This window comes from Coloeus monedula, assembly GCF_965178545.1.
Source record: "Coloeus monedula genome assembly, chromosome: 2".
Lineage (NCBI taxonomy): Eukaryota > Metazoa > Chordata > Aves > Passeriformes > Corvidae > Coloeus > Coloeus monedula.
In genome coordinates, this window is record NC_138782.1 from 117,897,866 (window position 1) to 117,910,041 (window position 12,176).

Genomic DNA, 12,176 nt, shown 5'->3' on the forward strand with positions numbered 1-12,176 from the left:
AGAAAAACTAATTTATATCCAGAGGGGCAGACAGAGGCCAAATATTAATGTGGTTAGTCATTTACCCACCGTGCAGCACACTCATTCCCAAAAAGCATGGATTGGCAGCGTTGGAAATGAAGGAACTATAAAAAATGCTGCGGCAAAGTGGCACCAACGACTCTGCAAAGGAATTGCCATCACTCACAGCAAAGTCCATGACCTGCAGCTCTCCAGATCCAGGGCTTCCTTAGACATCCCAAAAAGCATCTGGTGCCCTCTGGCTGTGGTTGGCAGGAGACTGAGCTGAAAGGCTGTGGTAGCACAGTCCTACTGCAACAAACAGCCCCTCTAACCCCGAGCTGGATTTTGGGGAGCCTCTGCCACTGATCCTTGTGGGAATTTGTTGAGGACAACTGTAGCTCTCCAGCCAGGCTGGGATAACTGCACAGGCACGGAGACAGAGCTGTGGTGCCCCAGGGTGGGAGCAGTGAGAGGTCATTCCCTGCTCTGCATTCAGCCCACCTGATCCCAAGCACATCTCCCACATCCATGCCAAGCCACAGACACACCCAGAATCAGTTGTCTCATTTACAGCATCACTGTGCAATCAGTCACTTTGTCTCCTTTGGACATACGACTTCAAAGCAGGTCAGGGGCAATTATTGGAATGTTTATCAAGTTTGCTAAACTTGTCCAGCAGAAGAAGATTCACAAACATCTTTAAATCATTATTTCTCATGACTAATCATGGAAGAAGAGGATGGGTTGGGTTGGAAGGGACCTTAAAGCTCATCCTGTTCTACCCCCTGCCATGGACAGGGACACCTCCCACTAGCCCAGGCTGCTCCAAGCCCTGTCCAACCTGGACACTTCCAGGGATCCAGGGGCAGCCACAGCTTCTCTGGGCACCCTGGGCCAGGGCCTCTCCACCACCACAGCCAACAATTCCTTCCCAATATCCCATCCATCCCTGCCCTCTGGCACTGGGAAGCCATTCCCTGTGTCCTGTCCCTCCATCCCTTGTCCCAAGTCCCTCTCCAGCTCTCCTTTAGGCCCTGGAAGGGGCTCTGAGATCTCCCTGGATCCTTCTCTTCTCCAGGGTCTCCAAGTTATCCAGAATACCCCAGATGAATTACTCCCAGACTGACACCCAGGTCTCCAGCAAACTACACAATGGTGTGAAGAGGGACCATGTGAGTGGCCAAAAATCCTTCTACATCTAAAAAACACACCCAGATCTTTAATGCAGTAAAATCATCTCGGGTTTATTGACCTCTAGAAAACAAAGCAAATTAAAATTTCTTTATCTACCCCAGGGATAAACCCCCACCCCACTGGGTGAGTCTGTGTCACCACTCTAACATTTAAACCCTTACATTTGTCCTCTCTTAGCATGTCAGGAACATTCCACAGAGTTACCCCAGTGACTCCCACCCTGCTGTGCAAGTGGATATTGGAGTCAGGGATTGTCTGGAGCCTTGGGATGTCCTGGTGTAAATTCAGAGACTGATGGTGCACGAGGGACAGACACAGTGACAACAACATTCCCTACCACACTTTCCATCCCAGAAAAGTCAAAAAAAGCTGGATGACCATTAGACAAACGAGGTTCCATGTCACCCCTTTGGATACCAGGAGGACATCCTGCCGTCTCTCCATCCCCCTGTCTGTAGATGCTGTCCCTAATTCCAGACACATTCCAGCATTCCACTCCAGCTCCATCCCCTCGACTCCAGCACGTGTCTGCTTCTGCATAATTCATTAGATGACTCTCAATAATTTTCAGTCAAGGTTCAAGCAGGAATGTGTCACACCAGGATTAGATTATTTATGAGCATAATGTTGGATTTAAGCCAATGACACACCAATAAATTTCATCTCCAAGCCTGACATACCTCATGCTGTTTTCCCTGGCTCACAAACAAATAACTACGGCTGTCTCAGAATTACTTGCATTCAACTTAAATCAAGATTTTTTTTTTTTTGTGATTAGTTCTTATCTTGCTTGAAAAACTGATCATGTTGTTTCTTTCTTCCAGAGGCTGAAGTGTGGTTTTGCCTTCATTTTTCAAGTGTGTCCTGCACAGAGAGAAAAGTCAGGTATTCCAGAATAAAAATCTGGAATAAGGTGCTGTTTGAGCCTCTTAACGGATGGAGTTTTCACTCTTTTCTAAAGACAAAAGATTTGTGTAACCCAGGAAAAGCAGAGCCTGTACCAGCCAGCATTAATTGCCATCAAAAATAATCTAATAAGGGCATTACCCGAAATAAAAGTCTAGATAATGTACCATTAATATACAAATACACATTATATATAAATATTTATTAATATAAATATTATTACATAAAGATGTACATGAGGGATTCTCTGAGCAATTCTAGGAGCAATTCTTTCCATCCAACCTCATGCAAACTTGAACAACTGCACTTAAATCTCCACTATTTGTGTTCACGTGTGACAAAAGGTGTCCGAGCTCCCATGACGGTCACTGAACATCCAGTTCCAATGGAATGAGATGACCTTTAAGGTCCCTTCCAACCCAAACCTTTCTGGAATTCTGTGATTCTATTCCAGTTGAGCCCTCCAAGTTTCAGGAGTATTTCTGAGCCAGTGTTTTAAAAGTTGGTGAAGATTTCTTGTACCTTTGATCTGAAGCAAAGTTACCTACTGATGTATTTTTTCAATAACTTCATCAGGTGAGAAAAACTCCTGAAAATCAGGAAAATCCCTCTAAATCTCCCAAACTAAATAACCCAGTAGTAAGTAATCCTTATTTTATAATATAGGGCCCTCTTTGCCCAGTCTCACACTCCCAGATCTGAAATTTCCAGGCTGTGCTGGCAGCCTTGTGAAGATAAATCCATTAGGATCTGCTGACAACACTTTGTGGATGTCACAGTGTATCTAAAATTATCAAAACAGCACCATTTTCCCCCTCCAAACACCCTCTTACATATCTTTTTTGTGGCTGAACAGAATAAATCATCAGCACTCCATGTGTTTTATTCCATGTCACCACTCTCTGTGCTTTATTAGCAGGAATCCAAGGATAAATCCGATGGTAAATGTGCCCATCCCAGCACATAAACAAACACACACACAAATAGATCTCCTGCAAAGCAGCATCAATCTGATCAGGGCGGCCCCCAGTCATTAATAGGATAATTTACTTCTATTTCCAGCTTAAACCAACTCAGAATGATGCCAAGCATATGTTCCTCCTGCTCACTGATATATTCCTATTTATCACTGGCAAGGAATTAGCTCTCTGCAAGGCTTTTGCAATTGCTCAAGGTGCTTGTGTTGCCTTTTTTGCATGGGAAATAAAACAATAAATTAATAAAATAAAATAATAAAAAGGCATAAATAAATAAAATGTTACTAAATTTAAAAAATGAATATATGGATAATAAATAGAAAAATAATGCTCTTCTTGAAGACAATTCCTGCTGTTGGAGATCACCGAGTCCTATCCCAGAAGTCATGAAAATTAACTGTGTCTCTTCTAACTCCTTTCTGTGGCAATACCCCCAAAACATAATTAAAAGGTTGTTTTAAGGTGAATGATGCTGATTAAAAAGCTGCAGTCTGACTTTTAAAAAACCCCAGATCTTCCCTAGTGTGCAATAGCCACTCTAAGCAGAAATCCACACAAAGCTGAATTCTTCATTACCTCAAGAAACCTAAATTAACATAAAAAACTCCCTGATGGAGAAGCACAGAGATTGTGTTTGAAGGCCACATTACTTTTGTTTTCCGAAGGAAAAAGAGATGTGGCTCCTTTGAAAGCAAAGGATGTTCAGAAGGGTTGTGCTCATCAAGGACAGCTTTCACTTTGTGTTAGGAATATTTTATTGTCCCTTATTAGTGTTTATAAATGTCAGGAAATGTCCTTGGTGAGGACCAAGCAGAAATGTAGCATTTTGTTTTTATCAGGGTCTCCCTGGCCAGTGCTCTGCCCATTTACATTCCTGCAAAGCTAATGCACAATTCCATCAAATCAGAGCAGCAGCACTTAAAGCACAATGCCCAGGATATTCCACAGGATGAGAGAAATTGAGTATTGAGATTTTTAGTTGAAAAGGTCCCAGAGTTATGGTTATTTCTGTGTTTATCACCTTATTTTTTATCAGGCTTAGGGGAAAATGTTCAGTTCCGGGCTTTTCTGCTTAGGCTTTAAAATCTAAACAGAGAACATTCCCTGGTAGTGGCTTCAAAAAAACCCTGGAGGTTCGACCACCAAACCAGAGCATCTCACTTCAGGCAAGGTCGTGAGGAAGATGACCAGAGGAGAAGGATTTTGGGATGGTGGTGAAGGAAAAGCTGGACATGCCCCAGCCACAAGCACCTGGGGCCCAGAAATCCCCGTGCCCTGGGCTGATCCCCCAGTACGGGCAGCGGGGGAAAGGGGGATTCTGCCCCTCAGCTCCCCTCAGGTGAGACCCCACCTGCAGAGCTGCCTCCAGATCTGGGATCCAACAGCAGAAGGACGTGGAGCTGCTGGAAAGAGTCCAGAGGAGGCCACGGAGATGCTCCAAGGGCTGGAGCCCCTCTGCTCTGGAGCCAGGCTGGGGGAGCTGGGGGTGTTCACCTGGAGAAGAGAAGGATCCAGGGAGACCTCAGAGCCCCTTCCAGAGCCTAAAGGGGCTCCAGGAGAGTTGGAGAGGGACTTGGGATAAGGCATGGAGGGACCAGACACAGGGAATGGCTTCCCAGTGCCAGAGGGCAGGGATAGATGGGATATTGGGGAGGAATTCCTGGCTGTGAGGGTGGGGAGGCCCTGGCCCAGGTTGCCCAGAGAAGCTGTGGCTGCCCCTGGATCCCTGGAAGTGTCCAAGGCCAGGCTGGACGGGGCTTGGAGCAACGTGGGCTAGTGGGAGGTGTCCCTGTCCATGGCAGGGGATGGCACTGGTTGAGCTTTAAGGTCCCTTCCCACCCATTCCATGATTCCATGTGTAGGCAGTGGCAGCAATAAGGATGAACCAGGACCACACAGCAGGGGTTGGGAACTGGGCTGAGTTTCAGTTCTCCGGAAGAAGCAACAAAAAGACAAAATCATTGTCTGGAAGACAGGAGAAAGGAAAACGGGAGCTAAGGGTAGATTTCTTTGATAAACACACTGCAAAGGTAAGAATGGGAACACAATTTGGTTTAGGGACAGAGCAGCCTCCCTTTAGGCCACTCCCTTTTGTTACGCCCTGACTTCCCAGGCTTTTCCTCTCATTCCAGAACTGCAGAAATGGGACAGCATTAATGCCTCAGGACTCTAAAAACCCAGCCGATTAGTACCCTTTCTTCTCTTCTCCAAGTGCTGAAAGAGAATTACCACAAGAGACATGAACCCCTTCTGGAATGCATTCCCTCTGTCCCTCAGTTCTTCCACAACGTGATCCTAGTACCATGTGACAATATTGCTGTGGATGTTTCTCCTCCATTTGGGTCAGAGCAAACACACCTGTTTCAACATCATCAAGTCTTTCACTTTCTTCAGAGAGAGATAAAACATCTTCTGATGTGTACCATTGTTTTAAGTTCTCTTCTTTTTCTTTGAGAAAAATTACTTGTTGTATTTTCACTGTCTACAAAAAAAAGAAAAACCTGTTTCTCTTGGGAGCCAAACTTTGTTCCCTGTGATTTTCTTTTTCTGGTGAAAAATAGTCATTGAAAACTCAGCTGAACCAAAGGATTTCCTAACACTGGTTCTCCTCTGACACAGCCACCAGCAGCTGTTCCCGGGGGGAGGAAAAGAAACTCTGCATGGATTTATCTGTTCTTAAACACACCATCCCACTTCCAAGGGAAATTATCTTCCTTTAGTTGAGAAGTCACCCTGATCAGGCCTTTATCCACAGAAACAGAATGGTTTGGGTTGGAGGAGCATTAAAGCTCATCCCATTCCACCCCATGCCACGAGCAGGGGCACCTTCCACTATCCCAGGTTGTTCCAAGCCCTGTCCAGCCTTTATGGGAAGGAGTCAAAGCCACTAAGAGCAGAGTGTGTTGGAGGAGCTCAGTTTTCCAAGGGCCCCAGACCCACGTGCTGCCAAAGCAGCTGAAGAGGCCTCAGGAACAAGCTGAGAAACCTCGTTGGACAATCCTGATGTATTCTGGTTTAATTTTTAAACAACCCTTGGAAACAGTGGGTACATTCCCAGTCACAACAGGACACGATAACTCAGGCAAAACACAGTAATAACACAGCTCCATGGAATTACTGGAATGTGCTGCTGTCTAATAAGCGCAGAGCAGAAGGTGACCAGGCCTGGATCCGTCTGCCAGCTCTGAAAGGTCCATAATTAGATCTTATCAGTTCCTTAACATCCTATTTCCGTCTGCACTTTGTTTACATCAAGAAACCAATTATCCCACTACAAGCCAGTCTGTGTCAGGCAAATGCAGCTCAGTGCACTCCTGTATTTTAAAAGTGTTATAATTACAAATCTGAACTATTTCCAGATTTCACTGGAGGTAAATAAGAGCTCTTCTATGTACACATCATATGCATGATGCTTCCTCTTGGAGAAATCAGGTGACATAGAAATCTCAGGGAATATAGAGGTGCTCTGGGATAAACTGGGGTCTTGCACCAGCAGCAGTTGATAAGGAAAAGGAGCACTTAAAATTCAACCCTGATCAGAAACATTTCTGAGCATTATTTGCCTGCCCATGGCAGGGGGTTTGGAACAAGGTGATCTTTAAGGTCCCTTCCAGCCCAAACGATTCTATGATATTATGATAATGCAGCACGGCATTTAAATGTGTTTAAAATATGCAAAGAGTTACAATGGTACTGAGGAAAGTATTAATTTCTTGAAGTTGTGAATGTTCTGTAGCTTTCAGGCATTTGGGGATTTTTTACCCCTGGTGAAAAAAGTTGAATTTAGACCCTAAACTGCCTCTTTTCAAAATATTATCAACCCCCCTTATATATGTTCAGATTTTGAGTTTTGGTTAAGTTTGGGGTCAAAATCAGTCTCTCACAACTAAATACTTTTGACTGAATATATCCATGACCATAAAACTTCCAAGAAAACTTCCCGAACAGGCTTTTATTGAACGGCTTCTACTTTACCATTCATAACACAAACAAACATGGAACATCAAGAGTTTCATTTGTTCCACAGAAACACAGAACCCCAGAATGGTTTGGGTTGGAAGGGACCTTGAATACCACCCAGTTCCAACCCCTGCCACTATCCCAGGTAGCTCCAAGCCCCAGAACACCTCCAGGGATGGGGCATCCATAACCTTTCTGGGCAGCAGCCATGGAATTTGGGAATAGACTTCCAAGGATTTTTGACACAGCATTTCATGTCTCCAGTGAGGCTGTGAGCCGTGCCTGTGCACCTCGTGTTGCCTTAGTGCTTTAATCTCAGCTGGGAGCTGGATTATGAGGCCACAGGATGGGGAGCATTAGAAGATTTCCATTAAAGAATCACCCTCACCCTTGAAATGTGGTTTTTTTCCTCATTGTAGAAACAAGGACACATTTCTTCATCCTAATGAGCAATAGATGCAGCTCCAGCAGCTGAGTGATGCTGCACAGACAACAGGAGAGTCTCAAGATCATTTAAATCATCCTTTGAAATCCATGAGGTTCTGCTATAGATGGGAAAGCTGCAGGAACAATGCCCCAAGTACATTCACCCTGTCCCTTGATCCAAACAAGCAGCCACACCATCAAATAAATAATCCACCATTAGGAAGAGCGTCTTGAGGAGGTTTTGCAGGAGAGGGAGCTGTGGAATGAAATCCAGCTGCGTTTTGCAGCAGGTGGAAGGCTCAGTGTTTACAACCCTGCATGACATTTTATTCTGCTGTTTTATTGGTGCATCTAAAACAATCCAAGCAGGAGGAAAATTCACTGCAACTTGGCTGTCTCTACACAAGCAACTTCTGGGTTTTGCAGATCTTTTTAAGCAATCACAGGATGGGTCAGGTTGGAAGGGAGCACAGTGGGGTCATCTGGTCCAGCTTCCTGCTCCAGCAGGGGCATCCCAGAGCACAGGGCACAGGATTGTGTCCAGATGAGCCTGGAATAACCTCAGTGAGGGAGATGGGAATAAACCCAGTGAGGGAGACTCCACTGGGCAGTAAGAGGGATCTCTTCTAAGTAACTACTGCTCTTCCAGAGTCATCCCTGTGAATCCAATTAAAGGATTAAAGGATCTTTCTGGAAGAGGGGTGTGAAAATCCTGTCTTGGTGAGGTGGAGTCAGAAATTTGACTGGCTCAGGCTCTCCCCTGACCTTACAGAGACCCAAAATACAAAGAACTTGCTGTTAACAGGAAGACACATGGATAGACTGAGTAATAATCCCAGGAGAGGAATTCCTAACTGACAGTTTTCTTGTTCAAGTGCTTCTTTTAGAATCAGAGAGTCCCAGAACGGTTTAGTTTGGAAGGGACCTTAAAGCTCATCCGGTTCCATAGGCAGGGAAACCTTCCACTATCCTAGGTTGCTCCAAGCCCCATCCAACCTGGCCTTTTATTCCCATTCACACGGGTTGGAGGGAGGAAAAGTGATCTGCACCTCCCTTTTCCCATCCTACCCATCAGATTGGGATGCCAACACCAACAAATGCCAGGGATTATCATCAGAGTTGTGTTTGTGCACTATTCCAGTGCAGGTCTAATAGCAAAAATCAGGATGTGTAGGCTTTCTGTTCCTTCACAGCACAGATGGCACCAGCCTGAGCTTTCACCATGTAAGCCCAACACTTGCAATCACAGCCTTGTGGAAAATCTAGGGCAATTTTAAAAGAATGGAAGTTCCCAGGCTTGATAGGAATGTTACAGAGTTCCTCAGGAATGCTTCTAAGTGCTCTGCTTAACAAGCTTTTGCAATTTTCCAATTAAATCCTCTTGCTTTCTGTGAAGTTTTACAAATCGTGTACAACGAGCAGTGACAGAACCAACACCCATCACAAACACCAGAAATCTGATTTGATCATGACACAGGAAATACAAAAAAACCAAAAGAAGCTTCTTTTGTTCAAAAAATATTTAAACAGCATGGACTGCATCAGTATCAGACTGCACCAGAACCCTCTGACCCTGCCTGCTGTAAGAAATTCAGAGAAGAATCTACATCCATCTCAACCTTAGAGCTCAAAAGGTTAAAACCATTTTCCACTTGCTCCAAAAGAAAATTATAAAGCAATCACTCATTCCACCAGTCCAAGAATTTGTTTATGTTCCCAAAATCCACAGAGAAGGAGGTACTGACAGAAAAGCAACACTGGATTGGAAGAACTCTGAAGAGAAGTTGAATAAATCATGTTGGAAACTGAAGGGTGGCACCCACAAACCATTTCTTCTCTTCTGCCATCAAACTATACCAACATTAATTCCACAGGAAAGCTGACACTCGCCAAGATTTTTTGCAATCATCAATAGAAAAGATCATTTTTGGAGTATTAAATTAATGTGTATCAAGGAGTGATTTAATATTTACTTCAGCATCACAGATAGAGAAACATTTAATAGAACACAATACATTTCCTAAGGCACTTTGGACAATCTTGTTCATGTTAGTAGAGAAATACACCCTTTGTAAACAACTCAGTTATATCAAAACAGCACTAGGAAATTTTTCATTCTCTGTAGCAATAAATTTTAATAATAATTGTCATAGAAATCCACTTTTTTTCTTCCCCAGTAAATCCCAAAGGCTTGCCTTAAGAACTAACATCAGCACATCCTGAAATGAGAGCTCTGAAAATTCCCAGTTTTGGGTAAAGTCCAGATCTTGGCTGGAAAAGGGTGATTTTGATCTATTTTAGGATGTTTATTACTTCCATAAATTAATTTCTCTGGAGAAACAACTTTTCAAGTCTTCAAAAAGGGCTCAAAGAGTGACATTTTCATAGAAAAGAGACAGATACAGTGAAATTAAACTTCTCTTTTCCAGCTGGCCACTTTTCCAGCTCTGATGGCTCCCGACAGGAATTCCACAGGACTATTGACAAGGTCGAGTACAAACCAGCAGGTTTGGTTTGGGGCATGTAAATGATAACAACTCTCCAAGTCCAGTAGATCCCAAACAGTTGGAGTTCCTGGCATGGCTTAAAGTGTGGAGAATAATGGACCATCTTCAGAATTTTATTTCAACTAATGAATGATCTTAGAGGAATTATCATACATAAAAAGCTATTATTTTGGAACTTTTAGGGAACAAAATACAAGATTTACATTTTCTGTTTGTGTAACTAAGAAAAAAAACATTTTGAGTGTATTTCTTTATATGGAAATGCAATATAAAGGACATCTCCCAAAACGCCCAGTGGCTTTAGCTGGTGGCAGTGATTGAAAAATGGCAGGAGCAGCCCAGATTCTGAAACTGGAAGGAAGGAGTCAGGCTGAAATTAAGAAATTTGGAATGCAGGAACACCACAGAGCTTTGAGTTTTATTTTCAAACTGATGCCTTACCAAACAGAGCCATCTGTGTTCCCTCTGGGAAAGGTTCAACCATTCTGTTTCCATTGACATGATGTTTATCTAGAAAGAGAAAAAAAAAAAAAAAACAAGTTAAAATGTGATGGAGTATTTGCTTTGCATAAAATCAATTGTTTATTTCTCCCAGATCCATTGAAACCTGAACAATTCCCACAGGCAGGGACACCTTCCACTAGCCCAGGTTGCTCCAAGCCCCATCCAGCCTGGCCTTGGACACTTCCAGGGATCCAGGGGCAGCCACAGCTTCTCTGGGCACCCTGGGCCAGGGCTTCCCCACCCTCACAGGCAAGAATTTCTTCCCAATATCCCACCTAACCCTGCCCTCTTGTAGTCCCAAATCTTTTCACTGCCATCCCGACATCCATTTTTTGCTATTAAGACACATTTTAAACAGTGGTGGCAAGAAACAAAACTGCCTGAATTCAAAATACAACTTTCTGTTCACAAAATATTTTCCGGGGAGACAATGCAGATGTTTTCTCAGTGCATGCATTATTTGAATTCCTTTAGTCCTGATGCTGGTGAGGAACAAACCAGGTCAGATAGGGAATGTGGGCTCACTTGTGAATTCTCTGAAGACAGTATTTCTCATTAGCAGGGAGGCACATTCCTAATCCCAGCTGGCAACCAACATTTACCAACAGTCAGTGAGAAGGGAAAATCAGGGTTATCTGCAAGTGGAGCAAGAGGTGCCACGAGTCAATCGGTGGCATTTAGGAAAATTGAATGTCCTGTGCCTCCAGAGAGGGGCTTTGGGAAAGAAATTGTTGGGAAGCTCCAGAGTGGGAGTAACATGACCAAGGTTTCAACCTCGTTAGCTGTAGCTGGTATTCCCAACATGATCTACAACCACAGGAGAGGAGTGAACAGGCAGAAAAATTATGGAACATCTGTAAGATCAAATAAACTAACCCTGCCCTCGCCCTGATAGCTGCCTTCATTTACAGAGTGAGTGACATCCATGATGTATGAAGCAGTTATCATTTCAAATGGCCAGGCTTTCAATATATTAAAATTAAAATTAAACTTTCAGAGGTGAGACGGGCTTGAATGAAAGTAATATTTTCAGAGTTCTCAAGTTGTCTCCAAATGTCTTCACACTTCGTTTTGAAGATCTCAGCCAGATAAAATGATTCATTTTCTTGTCATTCATACTTTGGCTCACTATTTTTTCCAGTATTTCCTGCACAGATGCACTAAATAGTAAAAAATAAACCGCCCCCACCCTCCCACCCCCTCCACTCCCAAATTTAAAAGGACCTTAGCAAAATACACCTTCAACCTTAGGAAGAAAGTAACAACACCCAAATAACAACGTGTAAGTAACAACAACTCTCCCCAAGGAGAATCAAAGAATGTCCCAGTTTTGGGCTTTTTACTGAACAGTTTTCCATGTGAAAATATTTTAATTCTCACCTACAAATTGGATTGACTAACTCCAGAAAATCAGGAATACCTTGGCCTCATGGAATTAGAAAAAAATAGGACTATCCCTGTAACTTGCCAACAGAAAGAATAAATTACTTTCCCAAGCTCATTGTCATTCCAGAGACAAGGGCTTGCAGTAAGTAGGATAAAACCTGGTCTTGCAGAGCCATGGAGACATTTCCAGTGAGCACTGGGCTGGCTGTGAGTTCACTTCACTTCCTGGGGCTGAAAACAGCACATTCCACCCAAATACTGTCAATCTATGGGGTCAATCCATCAATGGATGCGGAAAAGCTGAATTAGAAGG

General features: G+C 43.5%; 1 protein-coding gene across 1 annotated transcript in view; it reads right to left on the minus strand.

Annotated features, from left to right (window-relative positions):
• Positions 1 to 12,176, minus strand: part of MSRA (methionine sulfoxide reductase A) — a gene marked incomplete at its 5' end in the record, with an annotated part of 234,870 nt that overhangs the window by 139,199 nt on the left and 83,495 nt on the right. The window contains one exon of the mRNA XM_082277057.1: positions 10,415 to 10,483. Coding sequence (XP_082133183.1) covers positions 10,415 to 10,483 — 69 coding nt within the window. The remainder of the gene's footprint in view (positions 1 to 10,414; positions 10,484 to 12,176) is intronic.